Here is a 27916-nt window from a genome sequence, read left to right as displayed (position 1 = left end):
CCTTACTACTTCTGCTATTACTGCTAACATCCCCATTGCAAATACTATCCTATGTTACTATTGCATCTGCTAATACAGTTCCTACTAGCCTGCTGTCACTATGCCTGGAACTCCTAATAATGATGATGTCATTGTTCAGATTTCATAGTACTTAGCGATATGAAAGTAATGCCACAAGAAAGGAGATAAACAGGGAATGCTTCTCTTATAAGAACTAGAATTTATGAAAAACTGTAGTTGTGTTGTTTAATTTTACTGAGCTCTTTTCAGTATGGTGTTGTATGACTCTGGTCTGGACAGAGCTGGTATAGATTTATTAACTATAATATAACAAAATACTTTCAGCAGCTGCAGTATGTGACAATGTGCTCCAGCAGTGTGAAACTAGACTGTCATCATAAATACTGTTGAAGAGGGTTAGAGTACAGAAATGTAAAAAGTGTAGGGATTATCAACATTTTACAGCTTTGTATTAACTTGTCATCAGCGTAACAGTTCCTGAAATGGTCTTGCTGTATCTTTTGAATATGAAATCTGCTCTGCTGTGATCTGCTTTATTTCTAAATAAGATCCTTTTTTTTTTGTTTGAATGTTCACACATTTCAGGAGTGATCCCAATCCAGCAGATCCTATTAATCACTCTTGAATCATCAATTTGCAAATAATTGGAACAGATGTTTTAGGGTTTACAATACGTATGTTAATCAGTTAAATTAAGTAGGGAATGAGCAGTTGTGATCCTAGAGATTTATAGGGTGTTGTCATATTTGTCTCCAAACATCCTATAAATTTAAACAAATTACCTTTGGAAATTGATTAAGGGTGTGACTCGTGTGACTCTTGACTGTGGCTGCAGGATCAGGATTATCTAGCTCTGATGTACTGTATATCCTAACAGTAAAAAAAGCAGATGAGAAGATAATGCAAAATTTAAGTACAGTTTCTTTTCCTTGCACTAGAGAGCAGATCTGCTAGCATCATGAAGTCCCATACCCCTGGATGTGTTAAAGAACTCTTTCCACAAAAGCCACTTTTAAGCTCTGAAAGAGGGTGTGGAAACTCTTCTAATGTCTGGCTTTGCAAATTGCAAGAGCTGCAAACCCTGGTCAAGAAGAAGCAGCCCAATGCCAGCCTGCACAACTTGGAGAGGTGTGTCTTCCAGCAGCATTTTCAGCTGCGTGTGACTTTAGCTCTCTCTCAGAGAAAGACCATCACGCATTGATCATAGATGGGAAGAGAGAGAACAGTTTTTTTTTTCTCAAGAGGCTCAGTTTTTGTTTCTCCTCCCTGGAAATATTCTTTTCTATGTCTCTCTTAACCTACTGTGATATATTTATTACTTATGTTACAGTATGCGCTCATGACTTTAAATTAAACAATCAATTTTTTATTATGTTATCATTAAACTTTTTTCAGTACCCTAATCATATCATACACTGATATCTACTATCAGTGTTACATGTACAAAGATAGTAATAAGTTGATGGGATAAGATATCTCTTTCCTACATTCATACTGATGATGAAGTGATTAGATTAGAAATTGATTATCATAGGTGGTATTTTAGCTTAACTATTTTTTTCCATAGCTTTCATTTCATATCATTTTATACAATTGATATTCAATTACTGAGTTCAGCCTCCCTTCTTGAAGACTCTGCTTTCATTTAAAATAGAATTCCTTAATTTCTTTGAGTTTGGCTAGAATACATTTGTCTTAAGCATTTCTTTTCCTTGTAAAATTCTGTCCTTTGTTTTGCTGGTTTTTATACCTTTGCATGTTTGGGTAAGTAATTTTAGTTTCCCTTTAATAAGCTCTTTATCCCAGTAGTAGTAATAATAATAACTAGAAGGTGAAAAAATCACAAGGAATAACAACACACAAGAATTAGGTGCATTGAAAGATTTATGGAGTCTTTTGCTTTAAATCCTTTGCTGGCTCCTGGGCTAACCTGCTAGCCAGTGGACGAGGAGGCTGGGAGCCCCCTGCAAAGTGAGGAGTGACCAAGGGGCAGCTGCTGAGGTGAAAATAGGGTGGAGGTGGGATGCAAAAAGGAAGATGTACTGTACTTGTATGTATTATAGACAACTGTGGCTAATGGAATTGTTGTGATCCCTATAATAATAATAATAATAATAATACATGCATTGTCTTTTTCAGAAAAATACCAGTTGCTGAGCCCATGAAAATAACACACAATTACTGTGAAAACACACACAACAGCTCTTCTAACAGGCTACCACAAACACACCTCTATCCAAACAAATTTCTTCGAGAGACCACCCAAGACTTCAGGTAACTGTGTCTTAAATTAAACTGGATACATTCTTCTACAACGATGACTGTTATTTAGTATTTCGTTTGGTTAAAAGAAACCATGCGATGAATGGGGGGCATACCCCCTTCTTCAATCCATCACCAGCGACTCTACCTTTCAATAGTCTTGAAGCCTGCTCCACACTACAGTCTTGAGTGGTTTCCATATCTCTTCTATGTTAACATTCCCAAATAGTGTGAATTCAAACCTGCAGCATTATCAAAAACTATTTACATTTCATCCATTCAGACTTACAAAGAAAATAGAGGCTATGCTATGTTTAGTACCTTCAGAAGTGAAGGCGAGGTCTCTTCTTTCAGGACTCCAGGTTTGAAATTTATTTTATACAGTAAATGACAAATGCTTATGTGGAAATATGAGACCAGTAGGAACAATGGAATGTTTTCTTAAACTATAAGGAATGTGAACTACAAGACATGCTTTTTAAATGTGAAATAGTAAGGTAAAATGTTGTGAGCTCACAGAATCATCACATATCACTGTGTCAGAAATAGCCTGTTGAATCGCTCTAATTCACAAATCTTGAGTACTAGAACCAGAGGCAGCACTCTGTGGAAAGGTGACATATAGTTCTTCTGTTTTCCAGATGTGATTACAGCTGCTTTCGAGTTGTCAAGCAGTCCCAGCCTGGACACTACGTCATTCATCCAGAGTTTGTTTCTGAGTCTGAAAACCTTTCTTGAACTGATTGCCAAGAGAATCTTGGCATTCCTTTCCCAACCTTTCCCATTCTGTTGTGAAGAGTAAATCCATTATTTAACCATTAAAGGAGAAAATAAATAAAGTGAAACTGCATGGCCACATGCCTCAGCGAATTATTGGCAGATCGGTATAAATGCTTATCATATTCATATAAAATCATATGTTTTGGTACTGCTTCCATTGGAATTAGCATGTCACTACTCGACACTGGACACCAGTTAGCATGTCACTACTAGACATTTTGTCCCACTTACTGTATACTGTATTTATATAGATAGATCAGATCCTTAAGGACTGATCTTAAGTTATCTAATCTTAAGTCTGGGGGCTTTTTCTTTAATTTAAAAAAAGGCATAAAAAGATATTTAAAGTAAAATCAGAAATGTAGTGCTAACCACTTAGTCACTTATCAAGTTTCATCCTGTCTGTCCAATACATTCCTACAACATAGATTCCATCTCTGTTCTTAGAACTCCAAGTCACGCTTCAGAAACCCAGATCCCCAGCTGTTCGGACTTCTCTGCACTTAGAACCCTTCTCTTACTTTTCTTACTTTCTTAAAATTTCATTTTATTCGTTTTAACATACAAAATTGATCAAAAATAAAGTTTTCACTCATGACAAAACATCAAGATTTTAAATATGAATAAGTATAAAGCCTATGAATTAACATACTTTTGCAGTTTGACAGGCAGGTACCGTAGGCATAGTGGCTTTTTCTTTTTCTCCTTCTGTATTGTAATGTCATGTATTGTCACACAGCTTTGTTAAGTGCCTTGGGGACTTGTGAAAGGCGCTACATAAAAATAAATTGAATTGAATTGAATGTAATGCAAGGATGAAAGGGTGGAAGAGGAAAAATAATGTGACATTTGAAAACATAAATGAAATATTATGATTGGATAGTAAAAATAATCCACATCTCCCACTATTTTTTCAAAGACCTCATTCTGGAAACACGACTGATACAGTTGGTTACATTTTCCATCTCATAAATCTCTGAGACAATCACAACCCAGTTATTCATTGGTTTGAGGATCCCTTTGGAACCCTTGGAACAATGCTAGAGCTTTGCTGTTCCCTATCAAAAATACTTTAAGCAGGTACTGTATTTATCCCCTCCTTCTTTTATTTATTGACATATGGCAATGAGGCATATCCTTTTTTAAAAAAACAACAACTTTAAAACTGAATCGATCTAGCTATAACATTTCAGGATTTTTTCCATTTTCTACTGTACTTCACACACCTGAAGTACTGTACATTGTGCTTTTTTCTACCTTGCAGTTTGCATATCAACCTTTGCAGCTGGAAGTGAATATCCTTTCAAACTATGTCTGTTTTGCAATATGAACTGTGTGAAGAGAAAAACAATACATTTTGCCTTGAATTAAAGGATATGTCAATCAGCAGTGTGTTTAAAATAATGAAACGCAATAAAACAGAAACCAGCTCGCCTCTTTCTGGAGCGTACAAACCGCGATGACTGGAAAACTGAAGCTACTTTCTGTGGTGAAACACTTTATCGCTGCAGCGTAAGCACCGCGCAAAACATTATTATGAGATTGTTCAGCAAAGAAATAATTGTATGTAATCAAGTGTTTGTATTTTTCTGAAATGATGGGGTTGTGTGTGTCTTCTCAGACACCACACACACACCACAGAGACAACTGAAATGCAGTTCAACACCAGCGGTTTTCTGCAGGCTGATGTAAGACCTTACAGTGCCAGAAGGTGAAGAATGATACAATGAATACCACTGATCCCTAACGAGCCCTGAAATGACAGGTCTGCAGTGAGGTTTGGGTACTGATAACGCTTTTTGAACGCCTTAAATGGTATTCTCTTTCTCACTAAAAAAAATTTCTTTTCACCTCTCCACTTTTTAATCCTGCGCTGAATGTTTTGACTCTTCGAGACTCATTAGTCGAGGGGAGGTAGCACTTCGGAAAAAATGTTAAAGAGATGAATGGACCAGAAGGACTGGTTTCGAAAACCCAAGGGTTCGTGTTCGTGTATAGATTAACAACATGCGAACGTAAGGGAAGTTACAAATTACAGGAGGTCATCTGACCAACGTGTTTGTAGGTTGCTTCTGCATTGTAGCAACTCTACACTTGTCTCTATTTTTAAAAAAAAAAACATCTGCCAGGCATCTTCTCAGTTTTGACTTTTTTGTCTGAATCTTTACAGTATATGACTACAATAACGTTCGGCATATCTAAAACTTTAACAATAAGCGAAGTGCGACTACCCGTTCGACAAGATTCGAGGAAAGAACTTCAGATCCCAGAATGCGTCTGGTGGACGTGCGCCTCCTGATTGACAGGTGAGGCATGCAATCATCACAGACCTCGAAGGCCACGTGCATCACGTTTTGTTTGCCGGAGGAGTTGGAATTTGAAAGTCTGTGTCAATTGCCGTGTTCAAACGGTAAGTGTTGCATTTTGTTAAGATTAAAACGATAAAACCGGCGCTGTTTTAAATGCTGTATGCTTTTTCTTCTTCTTGAGACCCTTACACTTAAATATCCGTTGTGTTTTTAGCGTCCTGAAAGTACAAGTACCTTTGATAGGAGTGGTGGTTTGTTCAAGTTTGTTTTTCAAGTGGCAGATTGCTGAGTTGCCATTAAAAGAACTTGGTCACAATTCATGCTTTTCGTTACACAGTATTGCTCCAGTATTATGGGAGTGATACAGTTGTGATATAGAAAAACGGGGTTCTGGTATACCGAACCTAAAGCATGAAGTAATGAAAACTAACGTGAAGGTTTGGGGTTTAAGAATTTCACTTTAACCCAGGACACAGTTTGATCTAAGGAGTTTTGGAAAAGCCGATGTGTGTCTCTTTCCTTGTGCATGTACTTTACGTTGTGTATGGTTTCCATTTCGATTCTTCTTTCGAAATATAGAAGTCTTTACAGGTGTGTGTTCTTGCACATACAGTAAAACACTTCAAACGAGTGAGATTTTGTAGCTAGCTAGTTCTAGAGAAATGAAATTTTCAGGCTACAGTTGCTGAAATCGTTTGAAATTTGAAGTTAACTACAGGGATGTACGGCCATTTCTCATACGAGTGTGAAGCATGGATAGCTACGGTTCAGTTCTAACTTGACGTGAGCAGACGCCGAAAAGAGATATTTAAACTCGCTCGATCCGGAACAGTATATACAGTACACCGTTTTTTCCGAGAAAAGGTGCTGAGAGTTTCTTCTCTTCCCACAGCTACTGTAAGCGTGTTGAGCAACAACACAGCCTGATCGTGAGGTGTCTCGCATTGGTTGGCCATTAAACGTGATTGTGATCTTCAGATTTTGCTTTTGTCCTTGGGAGTCTTATAATTCCATTGCCTTAAAAATGTGTGAATAAAAACACCAAAAGTCATCCGAAGTTTAGGATGTTTGTAGTAGAATAAGCTAACCAATACTCAATATACTGGTTGAGGTTACATTACAGATGTGATGTTCAGTCAGTGGTAAAAAAAAAATCAAGTAATGAAAACATTGACATGGTAAAATTTGGAAAAACTCAAGACTACAAAATTCAAGGTCAGTGCTGAAGATGATCCACCTTTTAGTAACCAGTATAACCTTTATTTCCTTCAGCTTTTTAGCCTCTCGAGAGCATCTCCTTTACAATTCTGTTTGCCAAATGTAATGTATTCATTTTTTTTAATGTGAAAGCGTATTCCACCAGCTGATGTTGAATAAAGAAAGAATTCTTGTCATGTCCAAGCTACCCCCCCACCCCAAAAAAAAGACATGCCGTTCTCTCTGTTTTCTAGAGTCCTTCTGTTGTCAGTCCTTACTTCTTGAAACTGTGTGCCTGCTATATGCCTGCCAGCAGAGTGAGACATCGTAATGGGCAGAGTGAAGTAGTGATGTCTTCCAAGGTAAAGGCCAAACTACAAAAGGAAACCATACTGCAGGAGCCACAGAGTCGGACATTCAGTGTCTATGCGTGGCTGAGAAGCCAGTGCTGCGATGTTACCAGCTGTGGTATTTCAACTGAATACCTCCATGTCAAAATCCCCTCTCTGTACCTTTATATATTACCTCCTTCATCTGTTTAAAGAACCGTAAATCTTACTAAGGCACAAATCTGTTTTTCTAACATTTAAAAGCTGGGGTATAAAAATATGAAGTTGTGTTTTATGTACTTTTGTAATAGATACTAGGGTAACCTCTTATGTCATGCTTGGCAGCAGCTCATCAGTTTGTAATATGTATCTTCGGCCACGGCTGACCTCATATATTATACTGTAATTAAGGAGCCTCTGAGTATGGGCAGAGGTATGAGACCGTAATCTCAAAATAAGGGAGGCCCTGTAACCACCAGAGGAGCAAAAGCAAAGTTTGACAAATGCAGTGCTGCATTTATAAGAGGAGGGGTACGTTGGTTTGCTGAAATCGGCAATGCTAATTTGCTAATGTGGTTGAACATTACTAAGTACAGGCAAACAATTTTTGATATACTGTATGTTGTTTGTCCATGTTTTGAAACAAATGTCTCAGTATACAGTAACTGTGAAAAACCGGTTACTGATTAATTGTTTACCATCTAGCAAAAAGGGAAAATTGGCTGTGAATATGTGGGAACATTTAGAGGTGATTAGGAGAAAATGAAGAAGGTTCATGCCTTAAGACACTGCTCTTATATCTCTTATGTCTTGTATTCTACATAATGGGCTGTGCACAACCTGTGACCAGGCCCCTGCTGTCTGGTCACAAGATAAGAAGACTTGTGAGAGTAACAAGTTAATAACCTAAGAATGAGGGTTATTGCAAACATTTTACTGCTGACATACAGCCATGACTTCAAATGCCTTAACGTCCTTAAAGTGCAAAAAAAATTGATGGCTTTTTCTTGTGAAGAGGTGGGTTGAGTAATCCATAATTAATTTTTACACTTCAAAATCTACAGTATGTACAGTACCTCTATACGATACAATAAAAAGAAAGGATGATCTCCTCTGACATATCAACAATTATCTATTATCTACTATTATCTTAACATTGTCTATTTTACAACTGCAAAAATAGACATATTTGACAAGGAAATGACTTTATAACCGTGCAGTTCAAGGCTTTACAACCTTCAACCACTTTACAGTTGAATTGAGCTTTGTAAATGAAATTTCGCATATTTTTATGCAATGGCTTTAACTGGATTTGAAAATGTCTTTTTCACTTTGCTGGATGTCTGTTGCAGTGTGCCAAAGAAACCTTTTATTTCTATAGTAAGAGGGTTTGTCCCCCCCTCTTCTTAATTTGTCTTAATAAAGTGACTTACAGTATGTACTGTAATTTAACATATATACTTTTTGTATAAAGGTTGTTTGTATTGGGAAAAGTAGCAACAGCTCAGAGAGCTTGCTCCATGTTTTAATTAAGTGTGCACAATTACATTTTTTCTGCATTTGTTAAATTATAAGGAGCAAAACATGCTCATTGTGTTTTAGACAACACTGTTCTGAATTGCTGTCCATACAATGTGCACCAGTGCCCCTTGCATTTGTAATTCACAGACTCAGGATATGCAGAGGTATTTCAAGCCTATCAGATGGCACTTGTCTAAACAGGGAGATGTAAAAGCAGTTTTTGAGGAATGTTGACTAAGTTTTTTTAGCTGTGCCTATCAAGGACATGATAGAGAAACAGATGAGATTTTTTATTTCAGGTTCATTTTATACCACTGCTCATCTTATTACATTGTGAAGTAACAAGTAAAAGGTTTATTCCATGCTGAAAAGAGACGAAAGAAAACACAACGTTTCGGCCGTGGAGCCTTCTTCAGGTGTTTTACATTGTGGTCAGTTAGGAACAAAAAAGTTCCTGCGCCAGTACTAACCGAGCTATTGACAGTGTTGTGTCCATATAGCACATTTGTATCCATGGGGCTGTTTCATAGCAATCCCTAGAATATCTAAAAGCATAACCAAATCAGTTCTAAATTATAATAATAATTCTGTAAAGATCTTTATGAAGAAGACTGAATGTTGAAACGTTTAATTTTTAGAATTTCATTGAAATTTATGGATTGCAGTGGATTTAATCAAGCAGATAAAATCCAAAATTCTGACAAATAATATACTGTAGATGTTTTATTCTTAATGCCCATAAGCTAAATTATGTCTTTATAGTAAGATAATCTAGGACTGCTGTTTCACTGGACCTCTTTAAATTCAGGTGATTTTATCATTAATAACCATTTCTCACACCTGCAGTTGAATGTGATGTCATTGTTTTTTAATGAGCAATTAAGAAATCACAAGTGTCTGAACATTTTGCACAGTAAAAGATCAACTCACTGAAGTTTCATTCACAGTATTTCCTGTTTTGTGTCCTGTGATATTGAATTTGCTTGAAAAGCAGTTAAAGGGCTTTTCTTGTATATATCACTGCAAGTCTTTTAGCAAATCCCCAATAAACTTCTCTCTTGCTTAAAGGGAAACTGCAATGCTATTTTTATATTTTGGGTTTAGAAAGAATCAGCATTGATTAGTTAATTACAAACCACAATGAAAGTAAAATGCACATAGTAATGTATAAAAAAATACCAGGTATGTGCAGTGCCATATTTTGAGATTCAGAATGAGGCAACCAGCTTCTAGTGAGATGAAGCAGCCTTATTATATTGTAAACAAGCAGGGTTGTGAATATATCTGTTTTAACAATATAAAGTCAGTTATGTTTTGATAAAATCTAAGCTTGTAGTGGTCCTCAAGGAGTCACTTATAATACTAATAATATGAACCCTGGCTTGCAGTGAGTTGCAGGGTGAGTAATAAGAGCCAATAAATTTCGGGATTGGACTCCCTGCAGTTTCATTTCTTGCTCCCTTCACAATAAATGTACAGTTTGAATGTTAATTTTATTAATAATTTCACGCAATTTAGTTGTCTTTGGTGAAGTGATTTCTCATATGTATTAATTTATTCATCTCTTTACTTGACTGAGACAGCGTCGCTGAATTATTGAAAATGGCAAGACAGGATGCATTCAGGTGAATGGCAGAGCATCGCTGTTTCCCTGAACCAGACTGGATCAGACTGAACCAGTTCAGCTGAGTGGAAGATGCCATTTTGTCATCTAGAGTTGGTAGTCTTAGTTGTTAAGCTTCTTAAACATAGAATACTAGTTTAAACAAGATCATGTTTTTGTAAATCCCCTGGAGAAAGTGTCATAGTACGTGGATAATTTCTGCATTTAATTCTTAGGGTCCCTACCATAAAAAAGCTATAAAAAATATCAAATATTTGCACAGTGCTGATATCATTATACTGTCCTGTAACCCATTACAGGAAGTATAATAAATCTCACTCACAGTTATACAAATGTGACTCATTGTACATAAGCTCGGAAAATTCAACAAAATGCATCAAAGATGTAACAAGCCTTTACTGTTAGGGGTTTAAAAGTCACACGTGAATAGATTTCCTGGGATAATATTGGGGAATATTGCTTAATGATTTTAGTTCCTGACCAGTCAGTGGTGCAATGATGTATTGCAACTGCTAACGTGGTTATTGACTTCTGTTGTTACTCTCTCTCATGATCTATCACTGTCTCGCTGTCCAAGTCCAGTCTTCTGTTCATGTCCTTATACATTACTTTATAATTTAAAGCAGACCTACTGTGCTGTGTGCACAGTATTTGTGCAGGGGTAGCAATGGTATTAATGTCGTTAGTTCTGCTTTAGGTGTAAATGAAATTTGAACAGTTGAATATATATTTTTTAATCAGTAAGCAGCATTACTTCTGTGACATCTGATGACTGTTTTTTTTTCTTTCAGGTTCATTGCAGATGGATTGTTCCACCAGGTGCCGATCAGGTCTTCCAACCCTATGAAGACTCCCAAGAAGAGCTGAGACAAAAAACCTGCTGCTGCTGCTGCTGCTGTTGTTGCTGTGTGTTTGAAACTGTCTTGCACCGTCTCAACCATAGCGTGCTGCTGCTGGACTAGCCGAGGATCGTAGCCATGTACCAGATGGTGCAGGGGGGCACTAGCCCAAGCAGTCACACCCCAGCCAAGCAGAAGCAGGTCAAAGATGGGCGCCCCCTTGTGGGAGCAAGCGTGCTGGGCGTGGCACTGGTGGTGGCTGCGGTGGTTGCCTGGTGCTATTACACGGCCTCGCTGCGCAAAGCCGATCTGCTGAAGACCGAACTGCTGGACCTGAATCGCGACGGGTTCCTCATCCGCAACCACGCTGGAGCCATCGTCTTCCGCATGGCTTTCAGGTGTGTTGGCTGGACACCTTTCCATCCTCTATCATCTCTTTTTTTCCTTCCTTTCTTTCTCTTTTTCAGCCAGTCAGTGGGGTCAGTGTCTCAATACTGTCTTCTGGCATTGGCTTTTCTGTTCTCCGTTTTCTTTCTTACCATGTAACTTTTCATTCAGACCTGGTATGAAAATAATACGTAAATAATGGGATGAATTTTAGGTTGCAGTGAATTCACCCCCTACCTCCTGCTCTGATAAGTGAAAAAGGAACTTATTATGAATTATAGGTGAATTGGATAATGAGCCAATGCTTGTAACGATAGCCTGTTTGTAACAGAGATGCATTCTACTCTGTCGATTTTGACCACCAAAAAGTGGTCACCATCTGTTAGCAACCCTGCTTATAACAATTTTCCTACCAAGGGATGTGCATTGTACCCCATAGACGTTATCATAGTGGCAGAGAGGAGTGGGGAAGTGGACACTAACAGTTCAGTCAGCAAATAGGAGGGTTCTTAAGCAGTCATTCTCACCCTGCAGGATTTGTTTTCCAATTATTTTGTTATATACAGTACCTACACCAAATGGTGTGGACATACACCAGATCGCCAAGTGTGTTTGTCGTGTTTTGACTTGGAGCTACAAATTCTGCATCCGTGCATGGGGGAGAATAAGGAAGTGTAAGCTGACTTGTGCAGGAGGTTCAGTACGATTGCAGGAGAGGAGAAAAAGGACGGCCTCCTATCAACAGCACTCAAAGGTTACAAGAACCTGGATAGTTGTAGGGATTGCTGTGAGCTGAGAGAGCCCTGGATGACTAACCCAGACCATTCACTCGGCAGCGCTCAGCCATTTACATGCTGCTGCCTGGGGAGTCCTGGTCACAGCTGGCTACTGACATGACCCAGGCTGGAACCCTCACCGCCTGGAGATCCCAACCTCCCCTTGGAGAACCCACTTATGTTGCAGGCTTTTTGGACTGCTGTAGGCTCTGGGCTCTATACCCAAAATGTTTTTTGCAGTTGAATCCTGATCTCGTGTGGAGCATTTTGGGTATAGAACCCACTATTTGTAATCAGATACAAAGCTTGATAGATGCATACAATCTGTTGTGTTTTGTTCACAAACTTAAGACGTGTTCTAAAGCAGTCAGCACTGTGCAATTGTTTTCCACCTGTGAATTTAATATTGCATGCAGCATGCAATTGTGATTGATAAGAATCACGGTGGAGGTTTAGATTTTGCATGCTCTTACCTGTAAAGCAATATTGCATGTACACAAATATGCTTAGATTACCTCATGGTTTGTATCTTTCCATCTGCTTGTTCAGGCTATCCATATTTTTTTTCAAGAACACTCTTGTATACTGGAGCAACTTTTCTGGCAGAACTGCAAATTTTGCAAAGTTTGTTATAATGAAGTTATAATGAAGTTTGACTGAATTTGTGTGGCTTTTCTTTATACCTAGAACCTTTCATATTACAAAATTGTTCTTTACAGAAACTCGATTAATTTTTAAGGCACAATACCTGACATATTTATTCTGACCAGTAAAAATGGTTCAGGTCATAACCATGCTTAGTAAATGTGCAAACCTTTCATGACTCCAGTAATAAACATCATGTCATGTACAGTATAAAAATTAATTAATCTGAAAACCTAAAACAATCCTCCAGTTAGCTGTGAGGTGCAATAGGCTGATGTGAAAGAAAAATTGTTTAGATTTTTTTTGCCTTCATTTAATTTGGAGTGAATTAAATTTGACAGATGTTCTTGAAAGTATGAAAATTCAATTTCTTACCCTTGTTTTGTTTGAAAACATAACATTGTAATGAGATTTTCTGGATCTTTCAACTGTTAACAACCACAAGAGTGAGAAACTGAATGAAACACACACATTTCTTAAGGTTGTTTTTGTGCAAAATATAGTAACTGTCTTAGTATTGAGCAAACTGCCCAGCTATGGTGTTAATTCTGATACCCTGGTTTCTTTCAAGAAATGACTGCATGACATCTTTGGACTAATTGGCTACCAACTAATAGGGCTGGATAGGCTGAATGGCCTTTTAGTGTTTGGAACCTTCCTCATGTTGTTATCTGTTCCCTCAGGTCTGGATCCCTGAACCTGGACTCGTGCTCGAAGGAAGGGGAGATTCTGAGCTGCACACAGTCAGATACTGGAAAATTGAACTTTTTCATCCAGACAGTGAAGCCCAAGGATACGGTGATGTGCTACCGTGTCCGCTGGGAGGAGTTTGTGTTCGACCGTGTGGTAGAGCATGCCATGTCCTACAATGGGTCGCACTGGTATGGAGGTGCAGAAAGTAGCACCCAGCACTGGCCCATCTCTATCTTGGGACAGCAGGCTCCCAAACCCTTTGTGACCAGTGATGTCTACTCCAACCGAGGCTATTTTGGGGGTATCCTTGAAAGGTACTGGCTGTCCTCCAGTGCTACTGCCATCAAGATCAATGATTCGGTTCCTTTCCACCTAGGCTGGAATGACACAGAGAAGACTTTGTACTTCCAAGCCCGTTATCGGGACACGCCTTATAAGCCCGCTCTCGGCCAGCAGCCCTTCCCAGAGCTGAGCTACCGAGTCTGTGTGGGGTCTGATGTCACATCCATTCACAAGTACATGGTGAGACGCTACTTCAACAAGCCCAACAAGGTTCCCTCTAAAGACACTTTCATGTACCCAATCTGGTCCACCTGGGCTCTACACAAGACAGATATAAACCAGAAGAAGCTTTTGAAGTACGCTGCAGATATCAAGAAATATAAGTTCAACTGCAGCCATCTGGAGCTTGATGATATGTATACCAGCCGATACGGGGAGTTCGAGTTTGACCCTGTGAAGTTCCCAAATGCGACGGCCATGTTCCAGAAGCTGAAGGAAGATGGCTTTTTGGTCTCTCTGTGGACCCACCCTTTCGTCAATTACAACTCCTCGAACTTTGGTGTTGGCATCGAAAGGGGGCTGTTTGTTCGGGAACCTACGGGGCAGCTCCCTGCCATGGTGCGCTGGTGGAATGGCATCGGCTCCATCCTGGACTTCACCAACCCTGAGGCCCGGGAATGGTATGCTTCCCAACTTCGGGCCCTTAAGGCAAAATACGGAGTCGCCTCGTTCAAGTTTGACGCTGGGGAGACCAGTTACCTGCCCCACCAGTTCAGCACCCTGGTCCCCCTGCCCGACCCCAGCACTTTCACACGTCGCTACACGGAGATGGCTATCCCTTTCAACGAGCGGGCTGAGCTGCGCGTGGGCTACCAGTCTCAGAACATCTCCTGCTTCTTCCGCATCATTGACCGGGATTCAGTATGGGGATACGAGCTGGGCCTCAAGTCCCTCATTCCCACCGTGCTCACCATCAGCATCCTGGGATACCAGTTTATCCTGCCAGATATGATTGGGGGAAATGCCTATCCAAACCGCACAGACGGGTCCCAGAAGCTGCCCGACCGGGAGCTCTACATCCGGTGGCTGGAGCTCTCAGCCTTCATGCCCTCCATGCAGTTTTCCGTGCCGCCCTGGGAGTACGACAGCGAGGTCATAAGCATCGCACAGCGCTTCACCGCCCTCCACGAGACCTTGGTGGCTCCCCGGGTGCTGGAGCTGGCCGGAGAGGTGCTTGACACGGGTGACCCCATCATCCGGCCCCTCTGGTGGATTGCCACTAACGACGAGGCCGCTTACAAAATCGATTCCCAGTTCCTCATTGGGGATGACCTCATGGTGGCGCCAGTGCTGGAGCCTGGCAAGCAGGAGAGGGACATCTACCTCCCGGCTGGCAGGTGGCGCAGCTACAAGGGCGAGTATTTTGATAAAGGGCCAATGCACCTCACAGACTACCCCGTCGACCTGGATGAGATCGCTTACTTTGTCTGGGTTCCATAGGATTCGGTAAGAATTGTGAGGAAGGATTACTATAATGCAACAATTAAAAGCTTTGGTTTCCAGGCAGAGATTTTAGGATCTCTGTATAAAGCTAAGATTAACAAGCTGTTCAGAGAGACAAATAATACAAATGTCAGAAGTTTAAGTCTTATTTCCAGTTCAAGATAAAATGTTTGTTCTCTGATCTTTTTCTGTTATTGATATGGGACGTTCTTCACGGATGCAACCTAACTGACTTATAAGATTGAAATCACTGTTTCTCGTTAATGTATCAAGTCATCATATTCTGTGTCTTTAACATGCTATAATTGTCATTCAATATTAAATATTAAAGGTATCATGCAGGCTGATCACATGGTGCCTTTGAGGTAAGCCCAATGTGTTTATCAGCAAAGCTAATAATTAGTCCCAGGTATTTTCTCTTGTGCAGAAAACTAGTTTATTGAAAAGGAGTCTTGATTTTGCGTGATGTGAAATAATTAAAAGCTTTAGTGAGGACCCCTTGAACAATATTATAGGACTCCTGAGGGATCCTCAGACTCTTTTGAAGCACAGGTTTAAGAAATATTGTACTCATTAAGAATTTTTTGTTTGTGTATAAGTGAGGTATCTGAATTTCCTTCCCTTTAAAGAGGTTCAGAAACTAAACTTTGTTGTTGCAGCAATGTGATGCACAAAATGCCTTATGCAAAAACTTAGCTAATTTGCTTGTGCAGTTTCTTACAGTAAGGAGAGGTGTGGGTTTGGAATGTATTTAAACCTTTTCTCACCAAATGATGTAAGAGATTTGAAGAACCTTCTTCATCCTCTTATGAAGTGGAATGGTGACATGTTGCCATTCTTTGAGTACAGTTGGGTATAATATAAGCACATACTAAAAGGGACAAATAGAACTTTAATGTATCATAAATGTTTTTAGAAACCTTCATTTTTCCTTCATTACTTTAACAAGCACAAACTTTGTAATATAAATATATAATGTTTTTAAGTGTGGGCAAAACATGTTTGGAAAGTTTTTATCACATGGTGGTGTTGCCATGTAAATATATTCTACACCAAAGAGAAGTGTTTTTGTTAATGTTTGTTGTTACAGTGGGTCAGGAGGGAAACAGGTGGTGGAGTTCAGAGTTCTCAATGCAATGGACGTAGGTTGTTTCTTTAGCCCTGTAAATTCACACCAGATTTTTTTGATCATGTTGACATGAAGTAGCAGGGATCTCTGAAACATCAGGAGAATAGGAATCAGAGCCTATTAGTTAGTTGCAGCTGCAAAGTGGAGCTCTGTTACATTGAATACTAACCATTAGTGCCTTTGCTGCAAAAGAGCCATGCAGTGAGATTTTTCTCTGGCACTGCCTTAACTTTTGGCGGTTTACTTGCTATATCTGTAGGATAAATTCATCTTTTCGCCAAAGGAGCCTGTTTTGAATTTACATGAATCCGCACTGACAGCAGAATATGAAATGTGTCCCCAGTTCCAACCAAGCCTTACTCTTTTAGAGGAGTACCACATGGTAAAATACTGGACTTCCCTTTATGACAAACTCTTTCTGTAATATACAGGTACTGTACTTGCAGTCCTTTTGAGTCCCTGCGCATTGCAAGTGCAGCGTGTTCGCCGGGTTTAATTTTTGACTTGTACTGTAGCTGGCTTTACTGCCAGTCATGGATTTTTTTTTTTAACTGAGTCATAACTGTCAGTTTTGCTCTCATTTGTGCCACTTTGCAGTTCTCAGGTATTATAGGACATACCACATGCTGCGTCATTCTAATTGCTTTGGACAGATGTTGATTCATTTCACTTCAGCACTTGCTGTTACTGAAACTCTGTAGTATTACTGCAAAAGAGGTTGTACAGTATATTGTTTTGTCGCTATTGGTCATATAATAGGCACTGAGACAGCACTTTCCTGTGTATAATAATTATAGTGGATACCATCTTAAGATAACGCCCTTTAAAAGTGTATTGTTATGGTGGTGCGTCAGTGTTGGGACATAGTAATTTCACTCTTAAGTAGAAAATTAAGAATATGAACATCAATATTAGAATTATAGCATAATACCTAATACCTCAGCATCAGTTTGTACAGATTGGAGATTAAGAGAAGTAAAAAAAGTACATTTCTATTTTTTAGGATCAATTCACATTTTAGTGAATAGAGTGTGGTCTTTGTAATGGCTCAGTGTGTCAGGCTTTGTATTCATTGCTTTCTTCATCTGGGCTTCAGTTTAAACACTCAGGTCTTTTCCTAGCTCCTCCTGTCTGCGTTGCTTTCTCAGTCTGAGATGAATAAAAAAATATGCGTCAAATGTGACGAGTTAAGATTTTATTGTAATAGCAGTGTCTCGCTTATGTTTAGCCCTCAGTCTCTTTATTGAGCGTAATGCATATGCAGCATAATCTTAGACGCAGGTGAAGGGGCTGATGTTCTTGCAACCATCTCAGAAACAGGAAATGTCTTTGGACTCTTCTCTGCTAATGAAAGGTATGCAGTTAATCACTGTCTTCAATAAATATAACCTTTTACCAGCAGCTGTAGTAAATGGGGAAAAAAAATCCAAAAACTGAGCCAGCTCTTCATTACTAAATATTAATCCAAATTGAATTTAATGTTTTACAACAAAGTAATCTCATATAATCCCATAATATTAATATTTTTTTAGAATTAATATCAGTTCAGGTGTCTTTGAACATTTGTACTGGCAACAAATGGCAAAAGGAATAATTGGATATACTAGTGAAAAAAGAATGTGGGGGCTGTCGGAGTGGAAATTGTCATGTTTATGCAGTTGGCGAAGATTTATATCTTCTGATTTATATCAGAAGTTCAGATTGAGATCTCACAGCATTGAGGAAGTACCTTGGCCTCAGTGTGTTGGGTGTGGCATACACTCCTTTGAAATGGATCAAAGCGCTTTCAAAACACCAGTAAGGGTTTTGGAAAAAAAACCAAGAAGAATTTGACTTCTGCTTATTTACAGAACTTGAGAATATTATAGAGGTTTAAAACTAAACAAACCACTTTTTTGAATAAAATGTTTATTAAAAGATAAAAGATAAGAATATTAAAGTTATAGTTTTTGTTTCAATATCTGTGATTTCCAATTCTCATTTTACTTTCAGCTTACTGGATAAAGCAGTTAGAAAGTTGATGGAGTTTATTTTTGAGCTCATACTATCGGAACAGGTCTGTGATATATTGATTTTAAAAGTAGCTGGTTCTCAACTTGTGAAATGGCTGGGAAGCATCAGGTCTGCGTGCTTCGTGTAAATGCAAGAACAGAATTAAAAGTTCCAAGGTGATCAAATTGCAGTAAACCAAAGCCAATGAAAGCAGTTCCTTTAAAATCAGAAGTAGTTTCTAAAAAGCGAAGAGAAATTAAGACATGTAATTAAGAGGTGTTAGATGTGTTGCAGAAATTTACAATATAATAACTGGAACTTTTATATGCCACTTAAAGCTAGTACCTATGTGGGTTGTACCGCTTGTGAGTGCCACATTGTAAATGAAAAATTATTTACTATGGGAATCCATCCATCACTTATCAGAATGTCTCTTATTTCTGGTAAGCAAAGCAGAAAGAACAAATCTGTGCAAACCTCTCCCAGAAACTCAGCGCACAAGGCATGACTCCACCCTGTATGGGTTGCCAGCCCATTACTGTGTAGAATGGAAAAAAATCAATTTTATTACTTTACAGAAGCAAAAATGGTGTGGCGGATATCACTGCTGCCTACTAGGTCCATGTTTCAATTATGTCCTTGGGGGGGGGTCTGTCTTTGTGGAGACTGCATGTTCTTCCCAGGGTCATACTGTATGGATTTTCTCTTTGCACTGCCACACAGTTCAGAGACCTGCAGGTTAGGTGTGCTGGCTGCTCTAAATTGTCTCGTTAATGTTTTGAGTTCAATCTGAGTGGAAATGGGTTTTAGTTTTCAGCAAGGTTTCTAATTCTGCCCCTGGAGATCCCACACGCCTGCTGGTGTTTCTTCCATCCACGTTTCCTGTTGAAACACGTGAGCCCGTTATTTACTTAATAGGATTAGTTCAAACGTTTTGGCTGTTTCCAGCTCTTAAATATGTTGGTTACCTTTTTACTATTGCGTATTATTGCATACTATTTTGCAAGTAACTTAAAATTCCAAACTTTTTTTGAATTGCAAAACTTGAAAATGTTCCAATCAAGCAACTTGTTAGTTCAGTTAAGACTAAAATTAAGTAATTAAGCTCAGCTCAAATGAAGCCTGGACCTGCAGAATCAGTACTGGGAACCCCTAGTCTTCAGTGTTTTGGGATGTTACTGTATGCTAAAAAGATAATTTTACAGAAATACCATAGCCTGTGATGAAATATTAATAATGTTAATTTATGCAATTTGTTTTTTAAAGATACTTTTGCTAAATGAGTTGATTTATCAGGACATAGTTAAGATGTAGTTAAAACTCAATCTTACTGGAATACATAATGAAGCAGGGGCATGTGAATAAGCTAGACTAGGGTAGGCCAGTTTAGAGTTTTGTTCTCTGCCAAAATGTTATAAAAAGCTCTTATCAATAGTGTCAAAGCCTTTGCCTTTGTATTTATCAGGTACCAAGTATTTAACTAATGTGAACATTTACCTTTGTTAACAATTTGTGCACTTTGTTAATTGGAGAACTTTTTATTGAGAAGAAAATATGTAACAAAGCATCTGTGTGAGCTGCAAATGGTAAACTATTGCAATTAACTTTTTGTACATTCTGCAAATATATGTAGTTTCTGTTTTAGAGAGTTAATTTCTTTTGCTTTTTGTTAATATATTAATGTTCCTTACTGAAATGTATCTTTCAGTTTTAAAAAAAATAATGAAATGATGAAGCTAACACCTAAATAAAGCTTGTGCAAAATCTGCTGTATGTTAATTTAGGTAGGTTTCAGTCTGTGTCTTAAAAATGTGTTCTATCTCAGGCTTTGCTTTATCAATCCAGGTAACAACAAAGGGACTTAATTCTTGCACTATACTGTCTTTGTTCTAGTCAACCAATTTAGAAAAACTGGTCTGTATTAGAGTATTTAAAATGTTTTGGTCTGTTGACACTTGATGCTGATTAAATTAAAATGACATTGATGTTCTGTGTCTTTGTTTATTTTCTAAATAGCAGAGGATATCAAAACCCTACCAATTACATTTCAATATTAATCTATACAATGTAGGAGAAAATCAGCCAGAAAGGTGAGTAAATATCCTTCATATAATGTGTATAGCTGTAGAAGGGTGCTAATATCACTGACATTGCATTGTGGATTTAAAACCTGTATTGTTAACCCATATGTAAGTTAATACATCTACTAAGCATCTGTATCATTGATGCTTTTTATCAAGAGGTGTATTTTACCAGATTTTTTTTTACTCCTAGTGTGGCAGAAAATTGAATTTAATCCTCAGTACGTTACCTCTCATTGTAGTAGGCCAGATCAACTCAAGTATGTGCAGTACAATGTGTCCCTGAATGTAATCCAGCACAACCTGACACTGATTGTTAAAGTGGGTGACAATGAGTGGTGTCACACAAGATTATTCCCTTTTAAAAAAAACGACTGCAGCTATTTACAATTAATTTGCAATCCCATTGTCATGTTTTCCCTGCAACTGTGTTGCTAAACAGGTTGAGAAACCTGTTGTGGACGCCTATAGCCAGCAGCGTTAGGTAAAAATACTTTATTCAAATATAACAGTTTTATGCAACAGTTTGGGCTCAATTGCATGTTTTGTTGATTTTCTAAGCGAAAAGAAGTTAACAACCTCTGCAGCAAACACACTTAAACTTGACGTATTTCTGCAATTTTTAATGCACAGTTACTATATATTTGCTAAATTTAACAGATTGAAAAAAATAAAATATTAGATGTGGCATGTACAAAAGTTTGAGCACCTTTCCAGTTGATCCACTAGTGTTATTTTTTTGTAAGGTCCCAGAATTTAATTGACTCGTTGGGCCTTAGTCTAAGTCAGGTGATGACAATTCCAGAGCTTAATAAATTCTCTGACTCTTCGAATCACTCAGGGTGTTGTGCTTACTGTACACTCAACAAGCATGGGCTCCTCTAAGCAGCTGACTGAGGATCAGAAAGTAAAGATAATTTACTCTTACAAAGCAGGGGAAGGCTGAAAAAATATCTAAATGCTTCCTGCTTTGAATGTCCACTGTCTGAAATGTCATCAAGAAACGGAGGTTAAGTGGAACTGTTGAAGTCAAGACAAGATCTGGAAAACCAAGAAAAATCTCCGATAGAACTGCTTGTAGACTGGTCAGGAATGCAATGCAAAATCCCCACATCACTGCAAAGGACCTGCAGGAAGGTTTAGCTGGCATGGGAGTAGTGGTGCACCGGTCTACTGTGCACCGTAACTTGCCCAAACATGATCTGCATGAAAGAGTGATCAGAAGGAAACCTTACCTTCGATCTCATCACAAAAGTCAATGTCTGAAGTATGGAACACGACACTTAGATAAGCCAGAGGCATTTTGGAACCAAGAGCTGTGGTCTGATGAAGTAAAAATTGACATTATTTGGCTACAATCACCAAAAGTGGAGAAAGAAAGGAGATGCATTTGAAGGAAAGAACATCTTGCAAACTGTTAAGCATTGGGGTGGATCTATTATCATTGGGGTTGTGTGGCAGCCAGTGGCACAAGAAATATTGTGTGATAGAGGGAAGAATGGATTCTACTAAGTCATCAACAAATCTTGGAAGCTAATGTCCCGCAGTGAAGAAACTGAAGATGAAAAGAGGTTAGATATTACAACAAGACAATGGTCCAAAGCATACCTCAAAATCAGCCATGAACTAACTCAAGAAATGAAAGACAAAGGTTTTGGAATGGCCTTAACAGTCCCTAGACTTGAACATTATTGACAATCTGTGGGTAGATCTCAAACATGCAGTGCATGCAAGATGACCTAAGAATATTTCTGAACTAGAAGCGTTCTGCAAGGAAGAGTGGGGAAAAGAAGACACGTTTGGAGGCTGTGTTTTCTGCCGAAGGGGGTGTTATGAAGTACTGACTTTTGCCCAAACTTTTGCACATGCCACATTTACCATTTTATTTTTTTTCAGTCTGTTAAATTCATCAAATAAATAGTAACTGTGCATTAGCATCTGCAGAAATATGTCAAGTTTAAGTTGGTTCGCTGCGGAGGTTGTTAACTTCTTTTTGCTTAGAAAATCAACAAACCAGGTAAACTTTTGCATACAGCTGTAACCGATTAATTTAGTTGTCCTGCAGCTCCCTCTTGTGGTCAGCTGCAACGGTCGATCTAGTATTGTTATTTGCGTCTATGCTGAAACTGATCAACTGCTCATTCATTATTCTATTCCCGTTTATGATATTGAAGGTAAAAGTACATAGAAATTCTACTTCTCTTTTGAGGTTTTTAGTACAGTGCTGCAACAAGATGTTTAAGCCTGTGCTAGAGAACTGCACTGTGAGAACACTACCATCACAAACAACCTCCGTGAGACAGTGAAATTTAGAGTTTATTCTGATGAAGCTCTTAAAAATACTTTTTTCAACTCTTGCAAAAGGGGGGCAGGTTATGTGATAGTCCTCAGGGGTTTGAGTTGTAAAAGGAAGGATGTTGCTTCAAATCAGCAGTGATCCTGTGATCTTACCCTTGTTCAAAGTGTATGAAGTTGTATTTAAAAATCTAGAAACTTTGAGACAACTCTTTTATGCCTCCTTAAATTTCAAATCTCTATTGGTGACCTTATCTTTTCAAAGAAGAGAATGATCTGTACCTTTATCACATTAATGCTTCTTATCATAAGGGGATGTCTTGCTTTTTAAGACAACATAAGGAGGGAGTTTAATTTTGCTGCCCAAGATGGACCACACTAGAGTTTTAATTTCCAGCAGACTTAAAAAAAGAAATCATGCAGTCCAGGAAAGTTTTTGGCCAAAATCATACGGAAGACACTGGGCTAGGCTTGTTCTGTGTCATTCCTTTATGCAATCCCAGGCTATTTTTTAACTGGCATTCTAATTCTTAAAAATCTTATATTTCCTTATATAGCTGACCATTTTCAGATACACTGTTTTCAAAATAATTGCTGCAAGTGTATTGATTCATTTTCTGAATGATGATTGTTCACCCATTCAGTAAAGTAAATATGCAGTTCCACGATTTCACAAAAGCTTTGATTTGACTCAATGCATAATTTGAAAATATAGGCTAATTGGCAGTTTTAAATTGACACCTGAAGAAGGCTCCATGGCCGAAACGTTGTGTTTTCTTTCTTCTTTTTTTTCAGCATGGAATAAACCTATTACTTGTTCCAACACATTTTAGTGTTTTATAGTTGAGGTAACAAATGAGCACTACATGAGTAGTAAGATCATGTTAAAACAGAAAAATCTGGTTCTCTGTATGAAAATTGATAGCCTGTTAAATGTCTTTTTAAATGATTGTTAAAGACAAATGGAGAAGGCGAGACTTGTATACTCTCTGGCAGTGTTACACAGTTTAGGCACATTACTGTAGAAATCCTATCTCTCACTCTGCAGTGCTTTGCCAATGAGGCACGTGGCAATCTGGAATCTGGCTTGAAAAAGTGTGATATTCATGTAAAGACTTTTAATAGTGCTCTTAGAAATACCAGGTGTCCAAACTAGAGAAAATAAAGACTCGTGATTTAGTTTTTCGGTATCTGATTGGTGTAATGAGTCTACACTATACACAATGTTGCATCTATTCAGTAACTGACTTTGTTCTGTTACAGCCTTCACTTACTATACTCCCTACCGTAACCCAAGAGGGTCATTTATGTTAACGCATATCCGTACAATTGGGACAGACTACACTGTAAAACAGAAATATTGCACAGGTGAAAGGACACTCTTGCAATTTTTTTTCAGGCTTATGAAATTATACAAATACCTCAATTTCTCCACTGGATAGCTAAACATAATCAAAGCCTTTGTGAGTTGCAGGGAGATAAGACTGGTGATGGAATGTCTTCTGAAGAAAATGTCAATGTGTCAGTTTTTGTGTATCATTTTTCTTCTTGAAAAAGAAGAACATATTTAAATGAGATTATACAGTATATAGGCATGTATGTTAATTAGACATAGACATTCTGTAATTTCTGAATACAGTTGGAATTTATATTTGCCAATGTATATATAGTGTATGCTCTTCATTGTGTGATACCAGACAGACAAACTGTGTCCCCATGGGTTATGAAAATAGAATATATTTATAGTTGTTGTGTGCTTTTCTTTTACAAGAGAGACCAGAAAAAACACAAATAATTATTGTCACTTTTAAGTGACAGTTCTGTACTTTTCAGCTTTGAGAAGTTTATCCTACAAATGCTGCTTTGTGTGTGAAACATCTTGAGAAAGGCAAGCTGAAAATATGATTGTCTTGGATTTTTCTGTTCAAGGAAGTTATTGTATAGTTCATCAGAGTGGACTAGAAGCAATGCAGGTGTCCTTGAAAAGCACATCTTTACACTTCAGAGCTTGTAATTCTCAGTTTTTTAAACCTGACTGCAAAATGCTTGATTTGCAGCAGCAAAACACTTACCATAATAAAAGGATGCAGCAGCACTGGATGCTTATTTTATTTTTTAATTATTTCAATTCCCTGGATGTCAGTTTTTTCCTTTCTTTCAATTGAACACATTTTGCTACAGTGCACCATCTGTTGCCAAAATGTGGGTAAACAGAAGCAGACGGATTTGTATAAATAAGAATGTGAACTGAGACACTGCAGCCCCAGCCCTGGCTGCAATGAAGTGAGCTCCAGCTGCTTAATGCTGAACAATAACACAGTCATTTTCTGTGTTCCACATAGCAAACTTTTTAGGCATCTTAAGTGTTGCTTTTATAACGCATTTTTTCTCTTTTTTTCATTTAATAATGTTATCAAATGTTATCAGCCAGATTTGTTATACCTTCCTCGTGAGTGTCTTAATGACTTTGGCTTCCCATTAAAATGCTTACAAATGACAGCGGGGTATTCATCGTATCAAGATCATTTTGATATTTAGTAGCTTACAACTGATCTGAGAATTTTCCTTTGAAAAGTGTATAATATTACAGGATGAATCGCAAGAGTTAGATTGGCCAAATAAATACTACACACTTGAAGACATCAAAGAAAAGCACTATATTTTTCAGGTTTAAGTTGTTGGTCTTTTTATAAAAAAATAATTACTGTTCCAGTGAAAAAAAAAACACTGAAAAGACTTGCTGAGCATGGCTGGTAAAGTTGTTGTACAGTAGTAGTTTGACCAGGAAGCGAAGTATCTTGTCAATGATTGGACAGTGTTTTCTTGGGGTTTTGAATCTGACAGGGTCACAGCAGCAGACAATACCTCTGCATGCATCTGCAACATCCTACATTTCCTAGTCAATTCTAGTCAAATTAAATTAAATTTCATCTTAAAATCACAATTAAATATTGTTTGTGTTTTTTTCAAGTGTTTTCCTTCAAGTGTACAGTATACTATTAGGGACATACTGTAATCTGCATCCTACATTGCAGAGTTTTAATTTTTTCCTGAACGGTGGCAAAAACACGTACATTAAACATTTGCAGAAAAGATGGTTCTGACAGTAAACACCGAACCGGAGAGGTACAGCTCTTTTCCATGAATCACAGAAGCTCCCAGAGTTTCCTCAGCTTGCCATACAATGTTTACCTTCATGGTATGCTGCTTGCCCATGAGCTTGTCATGTTATGACAGACGACTGCATCAGTCCTCTGTCTGAGGAGTTATCTCAGCTCTTGGTGCTGTGGGCCAGCCTTGTGAAAATCACAGCCGACAGCCTGACTTTCTTGTTAGGGAAGGCCCACTCATACCATCATGGTGTTTTTGCTTCTCCAGTGTGGAACAAGGGAGTACTGTGGCATGACTCACAAATGGCATCACTAAATGGGAAGACAGAGGAGCTGTCATGAAAGAAAAAAATAAACATTTTTATTACTTTGAAGACATAAAGGTGACACTAAATCTTAACAAAGAAAGAGTGAAATGGGAAAACAAGAGATATCCAAACAGCACTGCAGAGGATTGGAACCAAAAAGTAGATAGACAAGGCCAGACTAAATCTCTTACCTTAGGCATTGGTGCTATTGTCAATTACAACTGTAATTATCCCTTCCAATATGTAATTAATTTCTATTGCAATCAACAGACTTGCTTTCTAACACTTTTGCTGGTCAATGACTCTTATTTGAAGCATTGATCTGGAATTTCAGCTCCCATATAATAGACAACAGAGATATTGATTAGCTGTCTGTTTTTACAGAAATCAATACGTTTTCTAGGTTTGCTGGATTTCAATAATATTTTTTGGATTGCACACAACAGAGGAACACTTTGCTCAACATTTAGAGTCGATATGGCTAGAAAACAGCCTGGGGCTTGAAACTATATATATATAATATATATATATAACTCCAGCTCATTACACTCCTATTCACAATCAAGCATCTCTATGGGTTTTACCATCATGGCCAAAATGTACCAGAATACCTTTGATGGAGGAGAGAACTGTCACTCTTCACCAGTCCAGTCTTCCAATGAGACATTAAATCAAGGTCCTGGCTACTTGTTCATTCCTTGGCACTGTTTGTACATATAAGGTTAAATACACTGTTAAAATACACTCTGGCCTTCCTTCAATGGCAGGTTCTTGGTGTGTAATGGCTTCTGTCAGTGATTCAGTTATGTGCTGCATTTCAGTGGTGGATGAAGCGGGTGTCTTCTTCTATTCTAAGCACTTTGAGATCCTTTGCGATGAAAAGCTACAGGATGTAAAAAAAATATTATTACTATTGTTATTACTACTCTTAAGTAATTAAGAGCTAGAAACACTCTATAAGGATAATTAGTATAAGTTATGGATTTAAAGGGAAATGTGTTGTTCCAATTATAGGGCTACAATCATTAAATAAAATTCCATTTAGTATAAATCCATGAAGATGACGTTGTTTAAAAAAGAAAACATTTGAATTGATTGTCTCTAGTCAGGCAAACCATGATATTACAAAAATACCCTAAAATATTCATTTTTATATATAGTCCAGCTACTGTACTAGCTGAGGACAGTCTGTCAGAAGTCTAGAAAAGGGTACTTAAACGCTTTCTTCATTGTCATTCCATAAACAGCCATCCTACAGTATGTGATGTGGAAAATGCAGGCGCTAAATTCAGACTGTACACTAGATGGCAGTGTTAGGTCATGCTGGTGAGCGATGCATGTTCAGCGCTGCAGTGTACAGATGCGGAGGCCGTGTCAAAACGGAGACCTGAGCTGAGCAGCAAGAAGACAAACCTGGCAGCCCCATAGCCACCTGCGTGGCCATCTGCAAAAGGGCTCTGCCAGCTGTTTTGTGCGGACTCCCTCTGCTACCTCACTTCCACTCAGTCCATCCGTCTGTCTAACCAAACAAAACAAAAGTTACATCGCCTGCTCCCTTGTCTTGGTGCCATTAGCTCAGTTAAGAGTCAAGGCACCTTGAGCCAAGCAACAGACATTGTTGAATAATCATCCTATTATTATGCAATACACAATGTCCCGTGAGTTCATTACACTTTCTCAGTAGAACGGGATGTCATTGCATTATGAGAATGTTTCAGCATACTTGTGATCAAGCTGATAAAGACTAGTGTTGGACAATAAAACCAGGTGGAATGCAGGTTTGTAACCCAGGACAACTCAGAGCCATTAGCAGATACTGTGTAGGCAATATAA

The 27916-nt window shown here is 38.3% G+C and overlaps 1 protein-coding gene across 2 annotated transcripts; it reads left to right on the top strand.

Annotated features, from left to right (window-relative positions):
- Positions 1-5414: 5414 nt before the first annotated feature.
- myorg (myogenesis regulating glycosidase) lies at positions 5415-20274 on the top strand. 2 transcript variants are annotated; one of them, XM_088912388.1, is made up of 3 exons: positions 5415-5473; positions 10835-11280; positions 13374-20274. In XM_088912388.1, the coding sequence occupies exons 2-3, from the start codon at positions 11021-11023 to the stop codon at positions 15163-15165; spliced, it is 2052 nt and encodes a 683-aa protein (XP_088768514.1). In that variant the 5' UTR covers positions 5415-5473; positions 10835-11020; the 3' UTR covers positions 15166-20274. The 2 variants fall into 2 exon arrangements, with proteins under 2 accessions (XP_088768514.1, XP_088768515.1); XM_088912389.1 differs by lacking the exon at positions 5415-5473 and adding an exon at positions 6865-6931.
- Positions 20275-27916: the final 7642 nt, after the last annotated feature.

This window comes from Atractosteus spatula, chromosome 3, assembly GCF_055471065.1.
Source record: "Atractosteus spatula isolate fAtrSpa1 chromosome 3, fAtrSpa1.hap1, whole genome shotgun sequence".
In the NCBI taxonomy this organism is placed as follows: domain Eukaryota; kingdom Metazoa; phylum Chordata; class Actinopteri; order Semionotiformes; family Lepisosteidae; genus Atractosteus; species Atractosteus spatula.
The sequence above is the reverse complement of the archived record's forward strand: the minus strand, read 5'-3'. Positions and strand labels throughout refer to the sequence as shown.